The sequence below is a fragment of the Jaculus jaculus genome, chromosome 6, assembly GCF_020740685.1.
Source record: "Jaculus jaculus isolate mJacJac1 chromosome 6, mJacJac1.mat.Y.cur, whole genome shotgun sequence".
In the NCBI taxonomy this organism is placed as follows: domain Eukaryota; kingdom Metazoa; phylum Chordata; class Mammalia; order Rodentia; family Dipodidae; genus Jaculus; species Jaculus jaculus.
In genome coordinates, this window is record NC_059107.1 from 155,565,666 (window position 1) to 155,582,535 (window position 16,870).

At 56.8% G+C, this 16,870-nt stretch overlaps 1 protein-coding gene across 1 annotated transcript; it reads right to left on the bottom strand.

The window, feature by feature from the left end:
• Positions 1-444: 444 nt before the first annotated feature.
• Sox10 (SRY-box transcription factor 10) lies at positions 445-10,067 on the bottom strand. Its single transcript, XM_045153727.1, has 4 exons — positions 9,876-10,067; positions 8,832-9,358; positions 4,292-4,560; positions 445-2,208 (listed from the first exon to the last, which is right to left on the bottom strand). The coding sequence occupies exons 2-4, from the start codon at positions 9,281-9,283 to the stop codon at positions 1,505-1,507; spliced, it is 1,425 nt and encodes a 474-aa protein (XP_045009662.1). The 5' UTR covers positions 9,284-9,358; positions 9,876-10,067; the 3' UTR covers positions 445-1,504.
• Positions 10,068-16,870: the final 6,803 nt, after the last annotated feature.

Here is a 16,870-nt window from a genome sequence, read left to right on the forward strand (position 1 = left end):
GGCTGGTGCGTGCGTGCATACACGTGCACATCAGGGGAAGGCAGCAGGTGGACGGTTGTAGCAACATGAGGCCCATCCACATGCCTCCTAAGGGACAGGGCCTGACTACTTACTTCAGGAGTCAGACTCTGCCCACCTGTCCCCTTCACATAGTTTTCTCTTGAATTTCTGGCAATCTCTGCTGAGCAAGCAGAGCAGAAGGCAGTGAGCTCCAGCCGGGCCTGAGAAGGGTGACAAGCCCCTGCACGTGGTGCTACCTTTAGAATCTTCAGTCCCTGGGCACCAATCCACCCATTGGGAGGCTGCATGTCCTGATGCCCTCCACTGTCCCCACAAGATGGGAAAGAGCCTTGGATCCTCTCTCCTTTGCACACCCTCCTGGCCTTTGAAGAAGCACAGGTAGGGGGTAAGAGACCAAGAGACAGGCCAGGTCAGGCCCACCAAGCGGGTAACTGGAACCTTTAATTTTATTTCTTGGAACGCTTAATGCAGAGTTAATAGGAGCTGGAGTAGCTAGGACAGGGGATGGAGCAAGGGGACTACTGAGATAAATAAGGGGACAGCGATGCGTTACACGTGGACTGTGGGCTGCAGAACAGGAGATGGGGCAGACAGAGCTACGTACTTTATTCAGATACCACTGGGGGGGGGGGGGGCGAAGGGCTTTCAAAAGGCCAGGGTGGGATGTACGCGGAGGGGTTTTAGTGTCCAGCCTGCTTCAGCAGCCTGGAGCCCAGGGCCGAGATCCCGGCAAGTGCTAACTCTCTGGGCCCAGGGAGGCAGGGCTGACAGGAAGTCAGGAGAGAGGGGGTGGCCCGGAGCCCAGAGGGGAGGACTGACTTGTCGTGCCGCCTTCCCTGCGCTAGGCCTCTAGGTCTGGGAGATGGTGGGAAGAGCATCTAGGGGCTCTCCTCAGTTAGATAAGGGATGAGGTTATTGACACAGGCCTGGGGACCTCTGGGCCCGTTCCTTGCTGTGTTCGGGTGAGAAGGGGACACTGAAAGGAACAGAGCTCCTCCTAAGCAGCCCCCGCCCCCGCCACCTTCTCAAAAGGCTGTTCACTCAGTGAGTCCTGAGCGACAGGACAGAGCCAGCTCGGGCTGTGACGCAGGTCCCCGGGTGGCTTAGCTCTCAGGCACCTGACACACAAGCCCCTCGATCTCTAAAGAGGAAACAGGAGTGGCGAGGCCTCCAATGCCCATCCAACCCTTTCATTTCTTCCCTCCAAGAGGGTGAGTGGTCCTCAGGTCCTGGGATAGAGGGGCATCTCTGGGGAATGGGTGGCCCCTCATCCTCAGTCTAGGGGCAGCCATCAACCTTCTCCTCTGCCCAGCTGTCAGCCGGTGCTGGGCCTCTGGAACTAGCCTGGGGCAGTGGGTCATCAGGGCAGGAGCTGGCAGGAGCCTTCCCACCGCTGTCAGCCGCCGCCACCACTGCCAGGGCACACAGACTGGGGGAAGGGACCCAGGGGTTTGGGCAGGGGCTGGTGGTGACAAAGTCCCCTTTAAGGTCGGGACAGAGTCGTGTATACTGGCTGCTCCCAGTGCGTGGGGCTGTGGGACTGGGGCCCTGAGGGGCTAGGGTCAGCGATGGCCGTGTACAGCGGCCGCTGAGAAGGCCCCATGTAGGAGAAGGCCGAGTAGAGGCCGGAGGCCTGGCTGGAGTGGCCATAATAGGGTCCTGAGGGCTGATGGTCAGGGTAGTCAAACTGGGGGCGGGAGATGGAGGGGAAGGCGGAGCCGTAGTGGGGCAGGCTGAGGGAGGTATAGGCGATCTGTGAGGTGGACGGCTGGTCAGTGTAGTGCGGGGGTCCCTGGGGGCCTGCGGTCTCTGTCTTCACCTGGGTTTTGGCATCCACACCAGGGGGTGAGACCGTGGGCAGAGCCACACCTGGAGGCTTGGAGATCCAGGCGGAATGTCCACTGGCCACAGCGAGGGCACTGCCCAGCCCATAGCCTGCTGCCGAGTAGCTACCCACGTGGCCTGGGTGCCCATTGGGTGGCAGGTATTGGTCCAACTCAGCCACGTCAAAGGTCTCCATGTTGGACATTACCTCGTGGCTGATCTCGCCGATGTCCACGTTGCCGAAGTCGATGTGGGGCTTCCCGCCCTCCCCCAGGGAGCGCCCATCCCGCTTGGGGTCTGCCTTGCCCGACTGCAGCTCTGTCTTTGGGGTGGTTGGAGGGGTGGGAGGGCCATGGCTCTGGCCTGAAGAGAAGAGAGACAGAGAGAGGAGAACAAGGAGGAGCAGGTCAGAGACGGGTGGGCCCACTTTCAGGTAGCAGGATGCTGACACCTGGTCAGATTTACATGTTTTGTCAGCAGACGCGGGGAGGGCCTCTAGTCTGGATCGGATTCCCGGATCTCAGGGAATGGGTCCTGTCCCTCCCTCTCACCTGCCTGGAAAGGCCTGCTTCACTCTGTTTCCGGTTCTAAGTACTTCACATGGGCATGGGCTCTCCCTGCTGAGTCCTGTCCACCCTGGACTGTCTCAACCTACACGCGCCTGCTTCCCCACGCCGGATCCCCAAATAGCACTGAGGCTTCTCCAGCGCCACCCCACCCCCAAGCCTGCTACATCCTACCCCACTGGCTGTGCCCGGCACAGTCGCAGGGAGTGGTGACATGCCGCTGGTCCTCTCCCATGGTGGCGCCTAGATCCCTGGTCCCTGCTCCTTTTAACTTTCTCCTCAACACATCCTCATAGCAGTCAGGACACTGGGCCACATGTTAGGGACATAAAGGGAAATAAAACGAGGCCTTGTCCCCAGAAGGTCATGATCTAGGAAGGATTAGAGGCCCACAGGGCCTGGAGCAGGAAGTGCTCAGTGATGGATCGGGCAAGGGACTCAGGGGACCAGAGAAGGAAGCCACCTACTGCCTTGGGGCATCTGAATAGGGACTTGAGGGGTAAGAACAAGTCCGTACTGATAGTTTTATCCTGTGATTGTTCTGTGTACAGTGTAGGGTCCCTGCGTGTGTGCGCGTGCATGCGTGTGTGCGCGCTTGTCCATGTCCCTGAGCTCTGAAGGTGGGGAGGCTCCGTGTGTGGGGAGGGTGCTGGACAGGGTATCCCATCAGAGAAAAACATGTCTGTGGTCTTATGAGACCAGGAGCTCCTCGAAGCAGCTGGTGCCTCCATCAGACCAGAGGCAGTGGCAAAGGGCTCCGGGCTTGCACTCTGGCTCAGTCCCCCACTGTGTGACTGTGGGCAAAACCCTAGTCTTCTCTTAGGCAGTTTCCTTATCAGTAAGGCAGAGATGAGATTTGGGGTGTGTGTGTGTGCCTGACACTGCCTTCTTGAGTGCAGTATAGTGGGGGGTTGGGTATTTCTGGAGACCTGACTGGATGGATGGGTGTGTGGAAGGCTCCTCCCGATGGCCTTCGGCCTCTGGATCTCTCATGTCCTTGTCCTCTCCTAAACCTCATTTACATGCTTTCATCCCTGCTCCTCGCTCAAACTGAGCTCCTGAGGCCAGGGTCCACGGGCTTTTCTTGGTGGCCCTCCTGGGTGTCCAGCGCCTGACATAAAGTAGGACTCTACCTGCCTTCTGATGGCAGGCTCTGCTTGCTGAGCCCTTCCTGCCTGCCTGACAGCGGCCCTCTGTGTATGAGGAACACAGGGAGGCTCGAACGCCTGGGCTCAGACCTCAACTGCAGGGCAAGCTCCTCTTCTATCTCTTCACCCTAAGAGGACAGTGATCTGCCACCCACAGAACCGAGCCCAGGTGGCTGGGCACCCAATCACCGTTTCAGGCCGACAGGATGACTAAGGAATAGGTATGTACAAGGCAGTCAGCTCAGGCCTGGCACACTGGAGATGTCCGCTGTCAGCTCACGCGATCTTTAGTGAGAATTGAACGGCAGCGGACCACGTCTGGCCTACCCACGGCCCATGCTCAGCGTCACACGCCACACTGCCTCCGTCAGCACGTTTGGCTGGGAAGAGGCAGTTTTCCCTCTCCTGCATTTGATCTGTTTCTCAAAAGCACGCCTCTGCCTTTTCCTCATAACTGTTGTGGCCTCCTTCACCCCAGGGTGCCACGGCTTCCTGAACTGGCTCTCTTTGCCCAGAGGCACAGTGCCTCCATCAGCCCTGGCCACCTTGCTTTCCAGCCGAGTCTCCGCTGAACTGTGCGTGGCCCCTGTGCTCTGCTGGGACGGCTGGTCCCTAGCCAGCTCTTGGGGGTGGGGGGCATCAGGGTCCCTGGCCACAGCCTCTCCTTGCTCCTGGTCTGGCCTCCCCACAGCTCTTCCACCAGCGTGCCGCAGCGGCCAGCCTAGCACTCACCTGAAGGGTGCTCCGGGTTTCCGTCCGACATGGGGGAGCCTTCTTCTGGGTGCCGGTGGTCCAGGTGGGCATTCTTGTAGTGGGCCTGGATGGTGGCGGCCCCGCCTTGCTCGGCCTCCCCGCCTGGGCACTCTGCTTCCCCCTGGGCGGCCTTCCCGTTCTTCCGCCTCCGGGGTTGGTACTTGTAGTCCGGATGGTCCTTCTTGTGCTGCATCCGGAGCCGCTCGGCCTCCTCGATGAAGGGGCGTTTGTCACTTTCATTCAGCAGCCTGGTGTGCGTGTGGGGAGAGGACACCGGAGCCAGCGTGAGTGCGCGGGCATTTGAGCTGGCTCCCCCTCTGGGTGTGGGCTTTGGGATGGGGACCCCAGAGGGCAGGACCAGGGTAAGGCTGAGCCTTGAGGTTGGCATCCACAAGATGCCAGTCCAAGAGCCAACGGTCTCACAGTGCTGCCATCTCTATCCCTAAAGTGCTCAGGGGCTGGAGGACCCCAAGCACCAGCTACCACGAATGGGGTTAGAGGTAGGAATAGGGGCCACAGGGGGCCAGTGTCAGTTCAGGGAAAGGGAAAGCCTTCTCCAAGTAGAATTGGCTGCCTCAGGGGGTGACCCCCTGTGCAAACAGAACAGCCCCGTCTCTAGCTGTGAGACCTTGAGCAAGGTATTGCTGGGCCTGATTTTCTCCACCCACAAAATGAGGATAAAGTCTATTTTATTGGCCTGTGGCATCACCAGAAAAAAAGGAACCAGAAGTGAGGGTGAGATGAACAGAGGAGCCTAGGGAGCCCTTCACTCTAAAAACTAATTTCTTTTCTTTTCTTTTGAGGTAGGGTCTTACTCTAGCCCAGGCTGAACTGGAATTCACTATGTAGTCTCAGGATGGCCTTGAACTCACAGCGATCCTCCTACCTCTGCCTCTCTAGTGCCAGGATTAAAGGCGTGGGCTGCCATACCTGGCTTAGAAAACTACTTAAAAAATTTGTTTTTTTGTTCATTTGAGAGAGGGAGGGAGGGAGGAAGGGAGAGAGAGAGAGAGAAAGAGAGAGAGAGAGAAGACTGGGTGTGCCAGGACCTTCAGACACTGTAAATAAACTTCAGTTGGATTCACCACATTGTGCATCTGGTTTATGTAGGTATAGGGACTCTAACCTGGGTCCTTAGGCTTCATGGACAAGTGCCTTAACCATTAAGCCATGTCTCCAGCCCTAGAAAACTCATCTGAATTCTAGTATGTCCTGACTGCGGTGGCCAGTGTGAGCCCTCCTCAATGTAGGAGACACTGTCTCCTGGGGGACAGCCTGCATTTCCTACCCCCGGAGAAACAGAAGGTAGAACAAGTTTTCTTCCCAGAGCCTGGCACAGGCCAAGACCAGCCTGAGGTAGAAGGAAGCCCTGATGGAGCCTTACCCACCTGAGTCTAACGTCAGGTCAGGGCTGGAAGGCAGAGGCGGTGCCAGGACTAGAGTGAGCAGAACTGAGTGGCGTGCCTCCCAGAGGGGATCATACACAGATCTGTAGACTCCCACACACAAGGGCCGGGTCCGTTAGAGCTTCGGAGGGCCTCTCTCTCCAGTGGCCCTGCTCACATGCCCAGTGGGTACCCTCTTCCCCTGAGGCTGAGTGGAAAGCTGAGCCCCCTCCCCGGGCTGGTCATGCCAGGCACTTCCTAGCAGGCAGCAGCATTCCTCTGCATCTTAGCCTCCCTTAGCCAATCCTGTCCCCGCCTAGCATTCTCTAAGGGACCACTAGCTGAGCCAGACCCCATCGGGGTCAGTGCACACCCTGGGATCAGGGCGGGATGCCGGTACCTTTTTGGAAAGGACCATGTGTGGGGCAGAGCACAGAGGCTCTTTGGGATGGTTGCAAATGTTGAACACACTCTTCTTTCCTGCACTGTTCCTAGACCCCCCCCTACCCCACTTGCCTGGCCAAGATGGCAACCTGAAATCAGTAAGAAAAGGACAGGGGTGTGGAGGCTGCAAGACCCTAACACTGGATCCCACCGTCATCTCACAGGCTGGTTCTCAGCACCATAGATAACCCGCGGAACCCTAACCTAGGATGCTGCGGTCCTCTGTGCTAACCTCAGCTCTGATCTCATGTCATCAGCTCTGTAAAGGTCTTTCTTCAGCCCACCCCACGCCGTCTTCACAGCTAACCTTGACTCCCACTCCAGCTGTTACTGGGCCCCCAGCTCAATCCTCATTAGCACTTTTGTCCTTCCTGCCTCTGGGTGCGCAGTGGGCAGGACTTCCCCGCCCAACAGGGGATCCTAGCAGGGTGCTGGCGGGTCTTACCAGGCCAATAGTGTGAAGGTGACCGCCAGCAAGGGGCCTGTGGGACTGGGGGCAGGAAAGGCAGGGTGAGCCTCCCATGAAGGAGAAGGTCCAACCTCTAAACACCCCACCAGATCATTATGTAAGGTTTCCTCCCCAGATGGCATCCAAGGTTGGCGTTCCATGCCTAGCCAGGGCCCACACAGCTTAGGATCTGTGTTCAAGTACAGTTAACCCCACAGCACACACACACCCCCTTCAGTCCACCTGCCTGTGAGGATTCTTGTTTTCCAACTCTTTCTATACCACTTCCTGTCCTTATGTCCCGGGGAGTCATGAGTTTGGGAAGACTGCGTTCAGGAGAGGCCCCTGAGTACTTTGGCCAGCTTGGCCCCCATCCTGTGTCTCTGAGCACCCCCACCAGAGGCCCAGGTGGCCATCACCTGTTGGCACACTTTTTTGCCATTGTCCTGCCACACCTCCTACCCTCACAGCTGGGTCCTCAGACAGCAAGGGCTGTCCTGTCTGCTCTGCCCCAGGTAGCCCTGTGGCCACAGTCACAGCGGTAGCCAGCGTCCTGAGAGGGGCTCAAGCCCAGGGTCCTGGCGTGGGAAACAGGACAGGGACAGTGGAGGGACTTCTGGCAACTAAGGGTGGTGGAGTGTGGGGGTCTGTCCTGCTGAGTGTCTCGTACTGGTCATCTCTCTCACTCTTCCTCGTCCTGTGGCCTCAGAGGCACTGGCTGTGGCGAGGCTCACCAGGGCCTGGGTGAGCCTTTGGCAGAGGAGCTAGCTGCTATCACCATTCTTGAGCAGAGCTGGGCTCTCTGGGCCCACACAGTGACAGGCCACTGCTGTCACTGCTGAGGGCAAGCCTAGGCTAGGGGGCTGCATGCCCGGCTCTCAGGCTCTCGGGCAGCCTGCTGCGCCTTCCACTACTCCTTTGGTCTTCCTTTGGTCTTCATGCTGGCCCAGCCATGGGGAGACAGTGGCTTTCCTCTGACACACCCCAGACTTCTTCAAGCCCCAAGTGACCCCGTTGTCCTCCTCTCTGCTCCCCCCCCCCCCACCATCTCCAGACCACTCCTGAGAGTGAAGGGCGATCCACCAGCCACCAGGGACAGTGCGGGGATGGTTTCTGACAAGTTGGGTTCATCCACCAAGTGCTATGTGACCTAAGTAGTGCCTGTCAGGCCCTGTCTCTTGGGCAGTCGTGGGGGGATGGGGGGGGTGGTCAGGTGGCCTCTGTAGGCTGCCATCAGCGGAGCCTCTGTTCTGTCTGGGAGCTGCCCAGGATCCCGCATCTGCAAAAGGCCAGGCAATGGCCAAGGTCAAAGGTTGCAGACTTTCTCTCTGGGAAAATGTTACCCCAGAAGAGTGAGCTGGACTAGGGCAGCCTCAGGCTCTGAGGGACAGGAAGGGAACAAGGCTTCCTCCTGGCCAGGGTGCTCAGTTCAGAATCCGGGGCTGGGGAAGCGGTTGCTCAACCATTGGGTGGAGCCCTGAGAGGGAAGATGGCGCCAAACCTGGAGAGGGTGGAAAGGAGAGCCGGACTAGCTTGGTGGCTCTAGGACAGGGTTGGTGGGTGGGTGGGGGAGCTCCTTTCTGTGTGCTCTCCCCAGAGGGTGAGGTCAGGAAGGTTTCAACAGACAGCTACTTTCCAGGAATCTCCTGTAGATTCCTTGTTTTCCTCCAACCTCCACCAGTTCTCCATCTGGCTACCTCAGTTTCCCAGCATCTTGAGCCAGGACTTCAGTTCTGTCCCCACCCCCCACCCCCCAATCCCCTCGCGTCCTTCGGACATGGTGGTAGTGACGCCCAAAGTGTGTGGGAATGTGGGACGGAGTCCGCTGAAGCCTCTGTCCGGGAAGCTCTCCACCATCAAACTCCTTTGGGGGTGTGGGGGACCCCCCAGCCACCGACAGGATTCCAACCACGAGGGGGCGCCTTCCCGCCCGCCGTCCCAGGGTGTGTGTGGGTATGGGGGGGGGGCGAGGAAGACCTGGCCTAGGCCAATGGGGTTCTGAGCTCCAGAGTGGGCAAGCCAGGGGCCACCCCACGGTGGGCACTTTGGGCACATGGGCGAGCGTCGTTTCCCTCCACCCCCCTCCTCCTCCACTTCCCCCCCACCCAATCTGGTCTTGTAAAGGGAGATAGGTGGCTGCCCCTAGGAGAAGGGTTCCAGGTGGCCCTGCTCTGAGACTCCAACCTACCACCCCCCGAGTGCCGGGGGGGGGGGGGGATGCCAGGGCAGGGCGGGCGCTCACCTCCACAGCTTGCCCAGCGTCTTGCTGAGCTCGGCGTTGTGCAGGTGCGGGTACTGGTCGGCCAGCTTCCTGCGCGCCGCCTGCGCCCACACCATGAAGGCGTTCATGGGCCGCTTGACGTGCGGCTTGCTCTTGCTGGCCCCGTTGACGCGCACGGGCATGGGCACCAGCGTCCAGTCGTAGCCGCTGAGCACCTGGCTGACCGCCTCGCGGATGCACACGGGGAATTTGTCGTCGTCCGCCTCGCCCCCGTCCTGCTGTTCCTTCTTGACCTTGCCCAGCTCGCCGCCGCCGCCGCCGGGCCCCGGGCTGGCTCGTAGGCCCGAGCCGCCGCCGCCGCCGCCGCCGCCGTCGGGTCCCAGCGAGGGCGCGCCGCCCGGGGTCAGGCAGCGGGGCTCCTCCGAGCCCACCGGACTCAACTCCACCTCCGACAGGTCCTGCTCCTCCGCCATGTCGGCCCCGGCCGCCGCCTCGGCTGTCTCCCCCGGGCCCGCCGCCGGGGTCCTCCCGAAGAGCCCAACGCCCACCTGGACGGGAAGGAGGGCGCGATGGAGCGATGGTGATGGTGATGATGGAGCGACGGTGATGGACAGCGGGCGGTCCGGAGCGCGGCCCGGCCACCTCACTGCCCGCTCTAAACCCTCTGGCCCTCGGGGAAAGGGGGGGGCCCTCCCCCAGCTCACATGCCAGGCCCTAGGTGGCTGCGTCCCCGCCTCCGTGTCTTCCCACCTCCTGATCCCAACCGTCTCTCGTGGTGTGGGTGGCTCTTTTTTTTTTTTGTTTTTTTAAAGCCTCCTTTTGGGTGGAGGTTTGTTGATGGAAAGGAAGAAAAACGGACCCTTTATAATGCCCTAATCCCAGCCCCTGGAATTTCCCACCTTTTCTCCTCTCACCTCGCCCTTTTCCCCTAGGTCTGCCCCCACACAGTCTAGAGAAACTGGATGGGGGGCGCGTGCCCGCCTGCGGGGTGTCAGCCTCTCCCAGGCCGCAGCAGGGGCCCAGGCCCGCTTTTGCAAAGTGGAGCGGGGCTGCGCATTCACTCACCTCCTCCGACCTCTCCTCCAGTCTGGGGCTCGTCCTGAGGAAGTGGAAAACCGTGTCCCAAGGTGTGCGGTCCAGCTCGGAGCTGGGGGATGACGCTGGTGGGCTGGGAGGGAGGGGCTGAGGGGTCCCCCCGAGCCTTAGGCCACAGCCTCCTTGGACGGAGCCTGTATCCTCACCACCAACCACCCTGGACAGCCTGAGACTGACTGAGGGACTGAGCTGCTGCAGACGGCTGGGGAAGGAAGGAGGGGGAGGGGAGGGGGGAAAGGAGGGAGGGAAGGGCAGAAGGTGGAGCCTCCAGCGCTGCCTTCATCCTCAACACCCGCCCAGGCCCCCCCCCCCAACTCACCCTGTGCTCAGGCCTATCTCCTTGGGCTGCCCCGGGTTTGGGGCGGCCCACGTAGGAGTGGGGGATAGCTTAGGCCAGGAAAGGAAATGCAGGTGGTAAGGTCAAAACCTGCTGCTTAGAGGAAAAAATGGAGCCCACCTGGGACCCCAGACCATGGCATGGGCAGCCCAAAAAGGACTGGGGAGAGGTATGAGGAGAGTGGGTGACAGTCTTGGTGACCTGGAAGGTTGAAAGCCTGGGTCGGGGCATTTGAGAAATGCTCCTGACTCCTACTGTGTGCCAGGCCCCTCTGCCAGCTGGTCTCCTCACCCCTCTCCTGTCCTCTCAGACTCAACTCTACAGTAAGAGGTCCTGACAAGGGTAGGGACGCTCCTTGCTCAGTGCAGATGTCCCAGCCCAGCTCCCGGGACCTTCTCTGCAGACACCCACCATCTGGAAGTGTGGGCTGACCCAGGGCAGAGACCCAGGAAGCTAAGGTGGGCCGGTAGAGGGGGTTAGGTGGTAAATCCTCTTCAAGAAGGATCCAGAGGCCTACTTCCACACTAGGATCCTGTGATAGGGAGACAGTGAAGGAGTCTCCTGCTCCCTGACCCCTAGAAAGGGCAAGAGCGGCTCTGCTTCTGGCTCCCCTCCTCTCTGCCCCCCACTCTTCTCTCTTATTCTTCCTGCCAATCACCCCAGGGCTCTTTCCTAAGGCTCACTTCCTCTGATTACAACCCCTTTCTTTTCTCAAGAAGCCAACCTTTTTTTGCTTGTGTGGCTAAGTAGTAGTGGGTGCTAATGGACAGACAGACAGAGGAGGCTGGGACACACTGGTGACCATGCATGGCTCCCTGTCCCTCTGTAGCTGGGCCAGGCCCCAGGCCCACCCCAAGTGGGTACTGTCTGAGGGGCTGAAACGGGTATGGAGAAGCAAGGCCTCATGCTTGGGAAGGCCCCAGGGTAGGTAATGGGACACAATGAGGTAGTCACACGAGGCAAAGGCATGTTGGGGGGGGGTGGCAGACATTGGAACACACACATACACACACACACACACACACACACACACATGCTCGCACATACACAACCAGCCAGACAATCGGGCCAGTGTGTCTGGGGCTGCGGAGCCCAGTGAATTAGGAGTTTGATAAGGGTTTTCTCTTTCTCTCGCTTGCTGGCCTTGGACAATCTCCCCCCAGTTTTCCTCGACGCCACCCCCGGCGCTGCCAACCCTCCTCCCCCCGCCTCCCTTCTCTTCCCTGTGCCCAGACTCTTGTTCGGGGCCTTGAAACAGTGAGCTGTCTTTGTTCGAAATACAGGTGAACGGCAATCATGTGATTAACACACACACACATAAAAAGCTTTTTAACAGCGCCCGCCCGGCCTCAGAACCGCCCGGAGAGGAGCCGCCTTGGATGGACAGAGGGACGGAGGGACGAGCATCCAGTCTCCAACGCCCGCTGCTGCCCGCCCGCTGTCCGCCTGCCCAGCGCCTCTCTCTCTCGGTGGGTCTCCACTCATCTTTCCACCCCTTGGTCCCTCCTCTCGAAGGGAAAGCCCTCCCTGCTCTCTGCGTGTCTGTGACTGAGCCTGAGGATTCCCCCCCCCAACCCCCGTAGGAAGGGAGGGGTGCTATGGAGAGAATGGGGTCTCACAGCTGTTCACAGCTCTAGTCTCTTGCCCCCCCACCCTGTCTGGCTCAGCTGCCAGGAAGGGGTGGGTGGGTTCTTGAAGGGAGCCACACCTGGGTCCTGCACTGCAGGGTTCTCCTGGGTGCTGTGTCTACCACCTATCTTCTGAGAGGTGCTGGTGATGCAGGCGGGCCTCCAGGGTGCAGGGGGAGGGGCTGTGGGTAGGTTGGGGGTTACCCACTATGTACACATCCATACCCATCAGGCTGGCAATAGAATTCCCCCCCCCCCATCCCATTCCAGGCCTCAGCACTCAGTTTCCTCCAGCAGGGGAGGGTAGAGGTCTCCATTCTCCCTGCAGAGTAGGGGCTTGGTTTGGGAGGGTCCCTGCGGAAGGCCTGTGCTGCGTGGTCTGTTCCTTCCCTTGCTTGGAGTGACAGGGTTGCTTTACCTCCGTTTCTGACTCAGGGATGCTCAGGACTCCTGCCCCACCCCCTCACCAAAGCTCTGCAGAGAGGAGGGCTCCTCCCACCACAGTGAGGGGGGCTGCTGGTGTGTGCTCCCCAGCAGAGGGCTCAGGCCTGAGCATGGTGGAATCCAGGATTTCTGCTATGAGCAGGGGCCTGTAAGAACTTCCTGGGGTCCAGCTTGGCTCTTGGGAGGAGGCAGGGTACTGAAATCTGTCAGTCAAATTTAAAGCCCACAGGGTGACACCACCAAACAGCAGTGACCCTTAAACCCTCTTCCTTAGAGTGAGAGTGGTCCTGCCTGACTCCCTTCAGGCTTCCTTCACAGTCACCCAGCCTGAGCCCCAGAGCCCTCACCTGTCCCAGGATGCATAGCTCTCAAGCCTCCCAGCCTGTCCCCAAGGATACCCTGAAATCAGGTCAGGAACTCTACTGTTAGGAAGGGTCAGGGGCCCATCAGGAGTGAGGATGGCTCTGAGCAAGGTGAGCTTTTATCCAGTCTCAGTGTTCCTGCATGGGCATAACGCTCTCTTCCAGACCCCTCCATAGGACAGGGCATAGGTGAGATGAGGAGACACAGGGCAGGCATTTACCATCTCTGAGAGCAGCGTGGACCCAGACCTGGGGGCTCTGTTATCCTTTCAGTTTTCATCTGAGGTCTGTGATCCTGCTCTTTCTGGGCCCCGAGGGACCTCATAAGGACTGGATTGGTGTTTCTCAGACACAAGGGGCCCTGTGTGTCTTCAGCTGGGGGCTTGAACCTCTGCATTTCTGCCAAGCTCCTCAGCACCTGCCCAGGACTTCTTCCCTGCTTGCTGCATTTTAGAATCGCGCCGGGCGGTCTCACTATGCGGCCTCAGCTGCCTTTGGACTCTCCACAAGCAGCTAGGATTACAGGTGTGCACCACCATGTGTGCTTGTGGAGTTTTATTTTATTATTTTTAATGCTGAGGCCCAATCCTGCCACAAACTAGTTAATTTTGGATGTCTAGGCAGACCTAGAACTTTTTTGTTGTTGTTGTTCTTTTGTTTTCTTTGCAATTACCTGGCAAGCTTTGCCTTCCTTAGACCTTTAGAGGGTCTCTGGGAAGAGCCCAAGGTAGAGTCAAAATCGCCCAGGAGAGGGGACAGGGTTTAGACTCTGGACAAGAGAGCTGGCGGCCAAAGCTGCAGGTTACACTGGGGTCTAGGGAGTTTGGGGCGTATGTGTGACAGGGGAGGGGCTGTGTAACGGGGAAGTGAAGAGCTGAGGATCGGGGTTACACGCCAAGGACAGGTGTTTCCATCCAGCCGTTCTCAGCTTGCTCTGAGGAGCGTGTGACGGTGTGTGCCCTCATACATTCCTCTAAGCTGTTCCACCTCAACAAGGATGTATCTTTTTATATTTTTAAAATTTATTTATTTTTAAAATTTTTATTTATTTATTAGAGTAAGGGGGTGGGGAAATGGGCGCTTCAGGGCATCCAGCCATTGCAAACGAACTCCAGACACATGTGCCCCCTTGTACATCTGGCTAATGTGGGTCCTGGGGAAGTGAACCTACGTCCTTTGGTTTTGCAGGCAAGTGCCTTAACCACTAAGCCATCCCTCCAGCCTGGATGTGTATTTTTTCTCTTTCTTTCCTTTTTTTTTTAATTAAAAAAAACACATTTTATTTATTGACAGAGAGAGAAAGAGGCAAGTACAAACAGAGAGAATGGACATACCAGGGCCCCTAGCCACTGCAAACCAACTCCAGATGCACGTATCACTTTGTGCATCCAGCTTTATGTGAGTACTGGGGAATCAAACTTGGGTCCTTTGGCTTTGCTAGCAAGTGCCCTAGCTACTAAGCCATTTCTCCACTTCCCCCCCTTTTTTTCAAGTCCAAGCTGACCTGGAATTCACTATGTAGTCTCAGGGTGGCCTCAAACTCATGGTGATCCTCCTACCTCGGCCTCTCAAAGTGCTGGGACTAAAGGCGTGTGCCACCACGGAGGCTAACCTGTGTCTTCTTCAATCTGGAAGCAGCGGAAAGTGACTCGGAGTCAGGAGATTCCAATTTAGTATACATGTTGCCTTGGGTAGATTACGCTTTGACTCTGAGAACTTGGTTTTGCAGGTGTTAAATGCTGACAGTTTCATATACTTACCATCTCTGTCTTCAAGTGTGTAAGAGAATAGGAACACCACCCATAAGCACCTAGCCCAGTAACTGTGCAATTAGTGGTCACTGGAGAAAACAGTGTAGGTGTCAGTCCAGTACTAGGAGGTGTGGAGGGCGCTTCCTTCAGTTCCAATGCACAAGTGTTTCACTGCGGACTCACCTTCCGGAGTTTTGGGTTCATTATTATTATTATTATTATTATTATTATTATTATTATCATTATTATTACTTTTGTAGTGCTGGGGAATAGGGAATGGAACCCAGGGCTGAAGGACGTGCACATGCTAGGCATGTGCTGTGCTTGTGAGCTCCACCCTAGCCCTCCCCCTAACGAGCATCTGATCTGTCTCTCAAATCCCATATCAGGCCAGTGTGGTGTGTAAGAAGCACCCCCCTGTGGGTGGGCCTCCTATCTGCACCCCATTAACAGTAAAACTGATACTTCCAGAGCCTCTCCAAGCTACAGAGGTGCATCCTGCCCTGTTCTGAGGACTCCTGTCTTTTGATCCCACCCTCTCAACAAACCCCTGCCTAAATCTGTTCTTTTTTTTTTTTTTTTGAGGTAGCTCTAGCCCAGCCTGACCTAGAATTCACTATGTAGTCTCAGGTTGGCCTTGAACTCACAGTAATCTATTATCCTACGTCAGCTTCCTGAGTTCTGGGATTAATGGCATGCACTGTCACGCCTGGCAGGATATGTTATTCTTTTTTTTTTTAAAGTTCCCATAGTTTTTATCAATCATAATGATGTTCAAACATACCCATAGTATGACATCTTTTAACTGAGCCATAATACCAAAAAAATCCCACAAAACTCATAATGGCACAGACTAAACATTCACAGTGCACAAGATGGCATTGAGAATAGCAAAGTTGTTTTTTTTTTTTTTTTGACGTAGGGCCTCTCTCTAGCCCAGGCTGACATGGAACTCACTAGGTAGTCCCAGGCTGGCCTCGAACTCATAGCAACCCTGTCACCTCTGACTCCTGAGCGCTGGGATTGAAGACATGCACCACCATGCCTGGCTCTCTCTTTATCTGCCTCTTTCTCTCTCTTTCTCTTGATTAAAGAAAATTAAATATTTTTTTAAAAAGAATAACAGATCTTGAGCAGGTGTGGTGGTGCATGCTTTTAATCCCAGCACTCGGGAGGCAGAGGTAGGAAAATCACCTTGGATTCAAGGCCAGCCTGAGACTATATAGTGAATTCCAGGTCAGGCTGCGCTAGAGTGAGACCCTACCTCAAAAAAACAAAAAAAGAAAAAGAGAGAGAGAGAGAATGTGCCAGGGCCCCCAGCCCTGCAAACGAACTCCAGAAGCATGCACCACTTTGTGCATCTGGCTTACACGTGTCCTGGGGAATCGAACCTGGGTTCTTTGGCTTTGCAGGCTAGCGCCTTAACTGCTAAACATTCCCCTAGCCCCTAGTCTTTTTCTTAAAATTAATTTATTTTTTTATTAACAACTTCCATGATTGTAAACAATATCCCATGGTAATGCCCTCCCTCCCCCCACCTCCCCCTTTGAAACCTCACTTTTCATCATATCCCCCCCAATCAGTCTCTCTTTTATTTTGATGTCATGATCTTTACCCCCTATTATGATGGTCTTGTGTAGGTAGCGTCAGGCACTGTGAGGACATGGATATCCAGGCCATTTTGTGTCTGGAGGAGCATGTTGTAAGGAGTCCTACCCTTCCTTTGGCTCTTACATTCTTTCCGCCACCTCTTCCGCAATGGACCCTGAGCCTTGGAAGGTGTGATAGAGATGTTTCGGTGCTGAGCACTCCTCTGTCACTTCTTCCCAGCACCATGATGCCTTCTGAGTCATCCCAGGGTCACTGCCATCTGCAAAGAGAATGTTCTCTACTAAAAGTGAGAGTACATTCATATATGGGTGTGAACATGAAGAGAAGCGCTTACTGCAGCCCCTACTCTTACTCTTGAAGGACACTAAGGCACAAAGAGGTTCTGGGATGGGCCTGAGCTCACTCAGCTAATTATGAAAGTGCGTGGACTGGGACTCAGGGTTTACTTGTCTCCAGCTCAGCCACTGACCACTGTCAGCTGCTGCCAGCCCCCAGGCCCAGCCACAGAGCCTGTCCCTTCTTCTCTCTGGCTGGGCCTTTGCACTTGCTTAGCCCTTCCACTGGGTTTGTCTTGCCCTCTGCCTGCTAGAGGTCTAATCCCTGTTTGCAAGCTCAGCCCAGCTGCTCTCTCCAGGGCTCTGGGAAGAATTCCTAGGCCCCCTCTTTCCTCCCGTGGAGAAGTTGAAGCCTTCCTGTGTGTTCTTCCTGGTGCCCACCCTTGTGTCCAGACCCCTTTCCTTTTGCTGTTGCAGCCCCCTGAGGGCAGGAGTGTGTCTCCCACACAGGTCTTGGTATCCAGGGCCCAGCATGAGCTTAGTTGTCCCTGAGTCAC

Excerpts from the sequence above, each read along its gene's own strand:
- Sox10 (XM_045153727.1), bottom strand. The coding sequence starts at position 9,283 with ATGGCGGAGGAGCAGGACCTGTCGGAGGTGGAGTTGAGTCCGGTGGGC. Across the intron at positions 4,561-8,831 it reads ACGCTGGGCAAGCTGTGGAG|GCTGCTGAATGAAAGTGACA; the intron begins GTGAGCGCCCGC and ends CACGCACACCAG. Across the intron at positions 2,209-4,291 it reads AAACCCGGAGCACCCTTCAG|GCCAGAGCCATGGCCCTCCC; the intron begins GTGAGTGCTAGG and ends TCTTCTCTTCAG.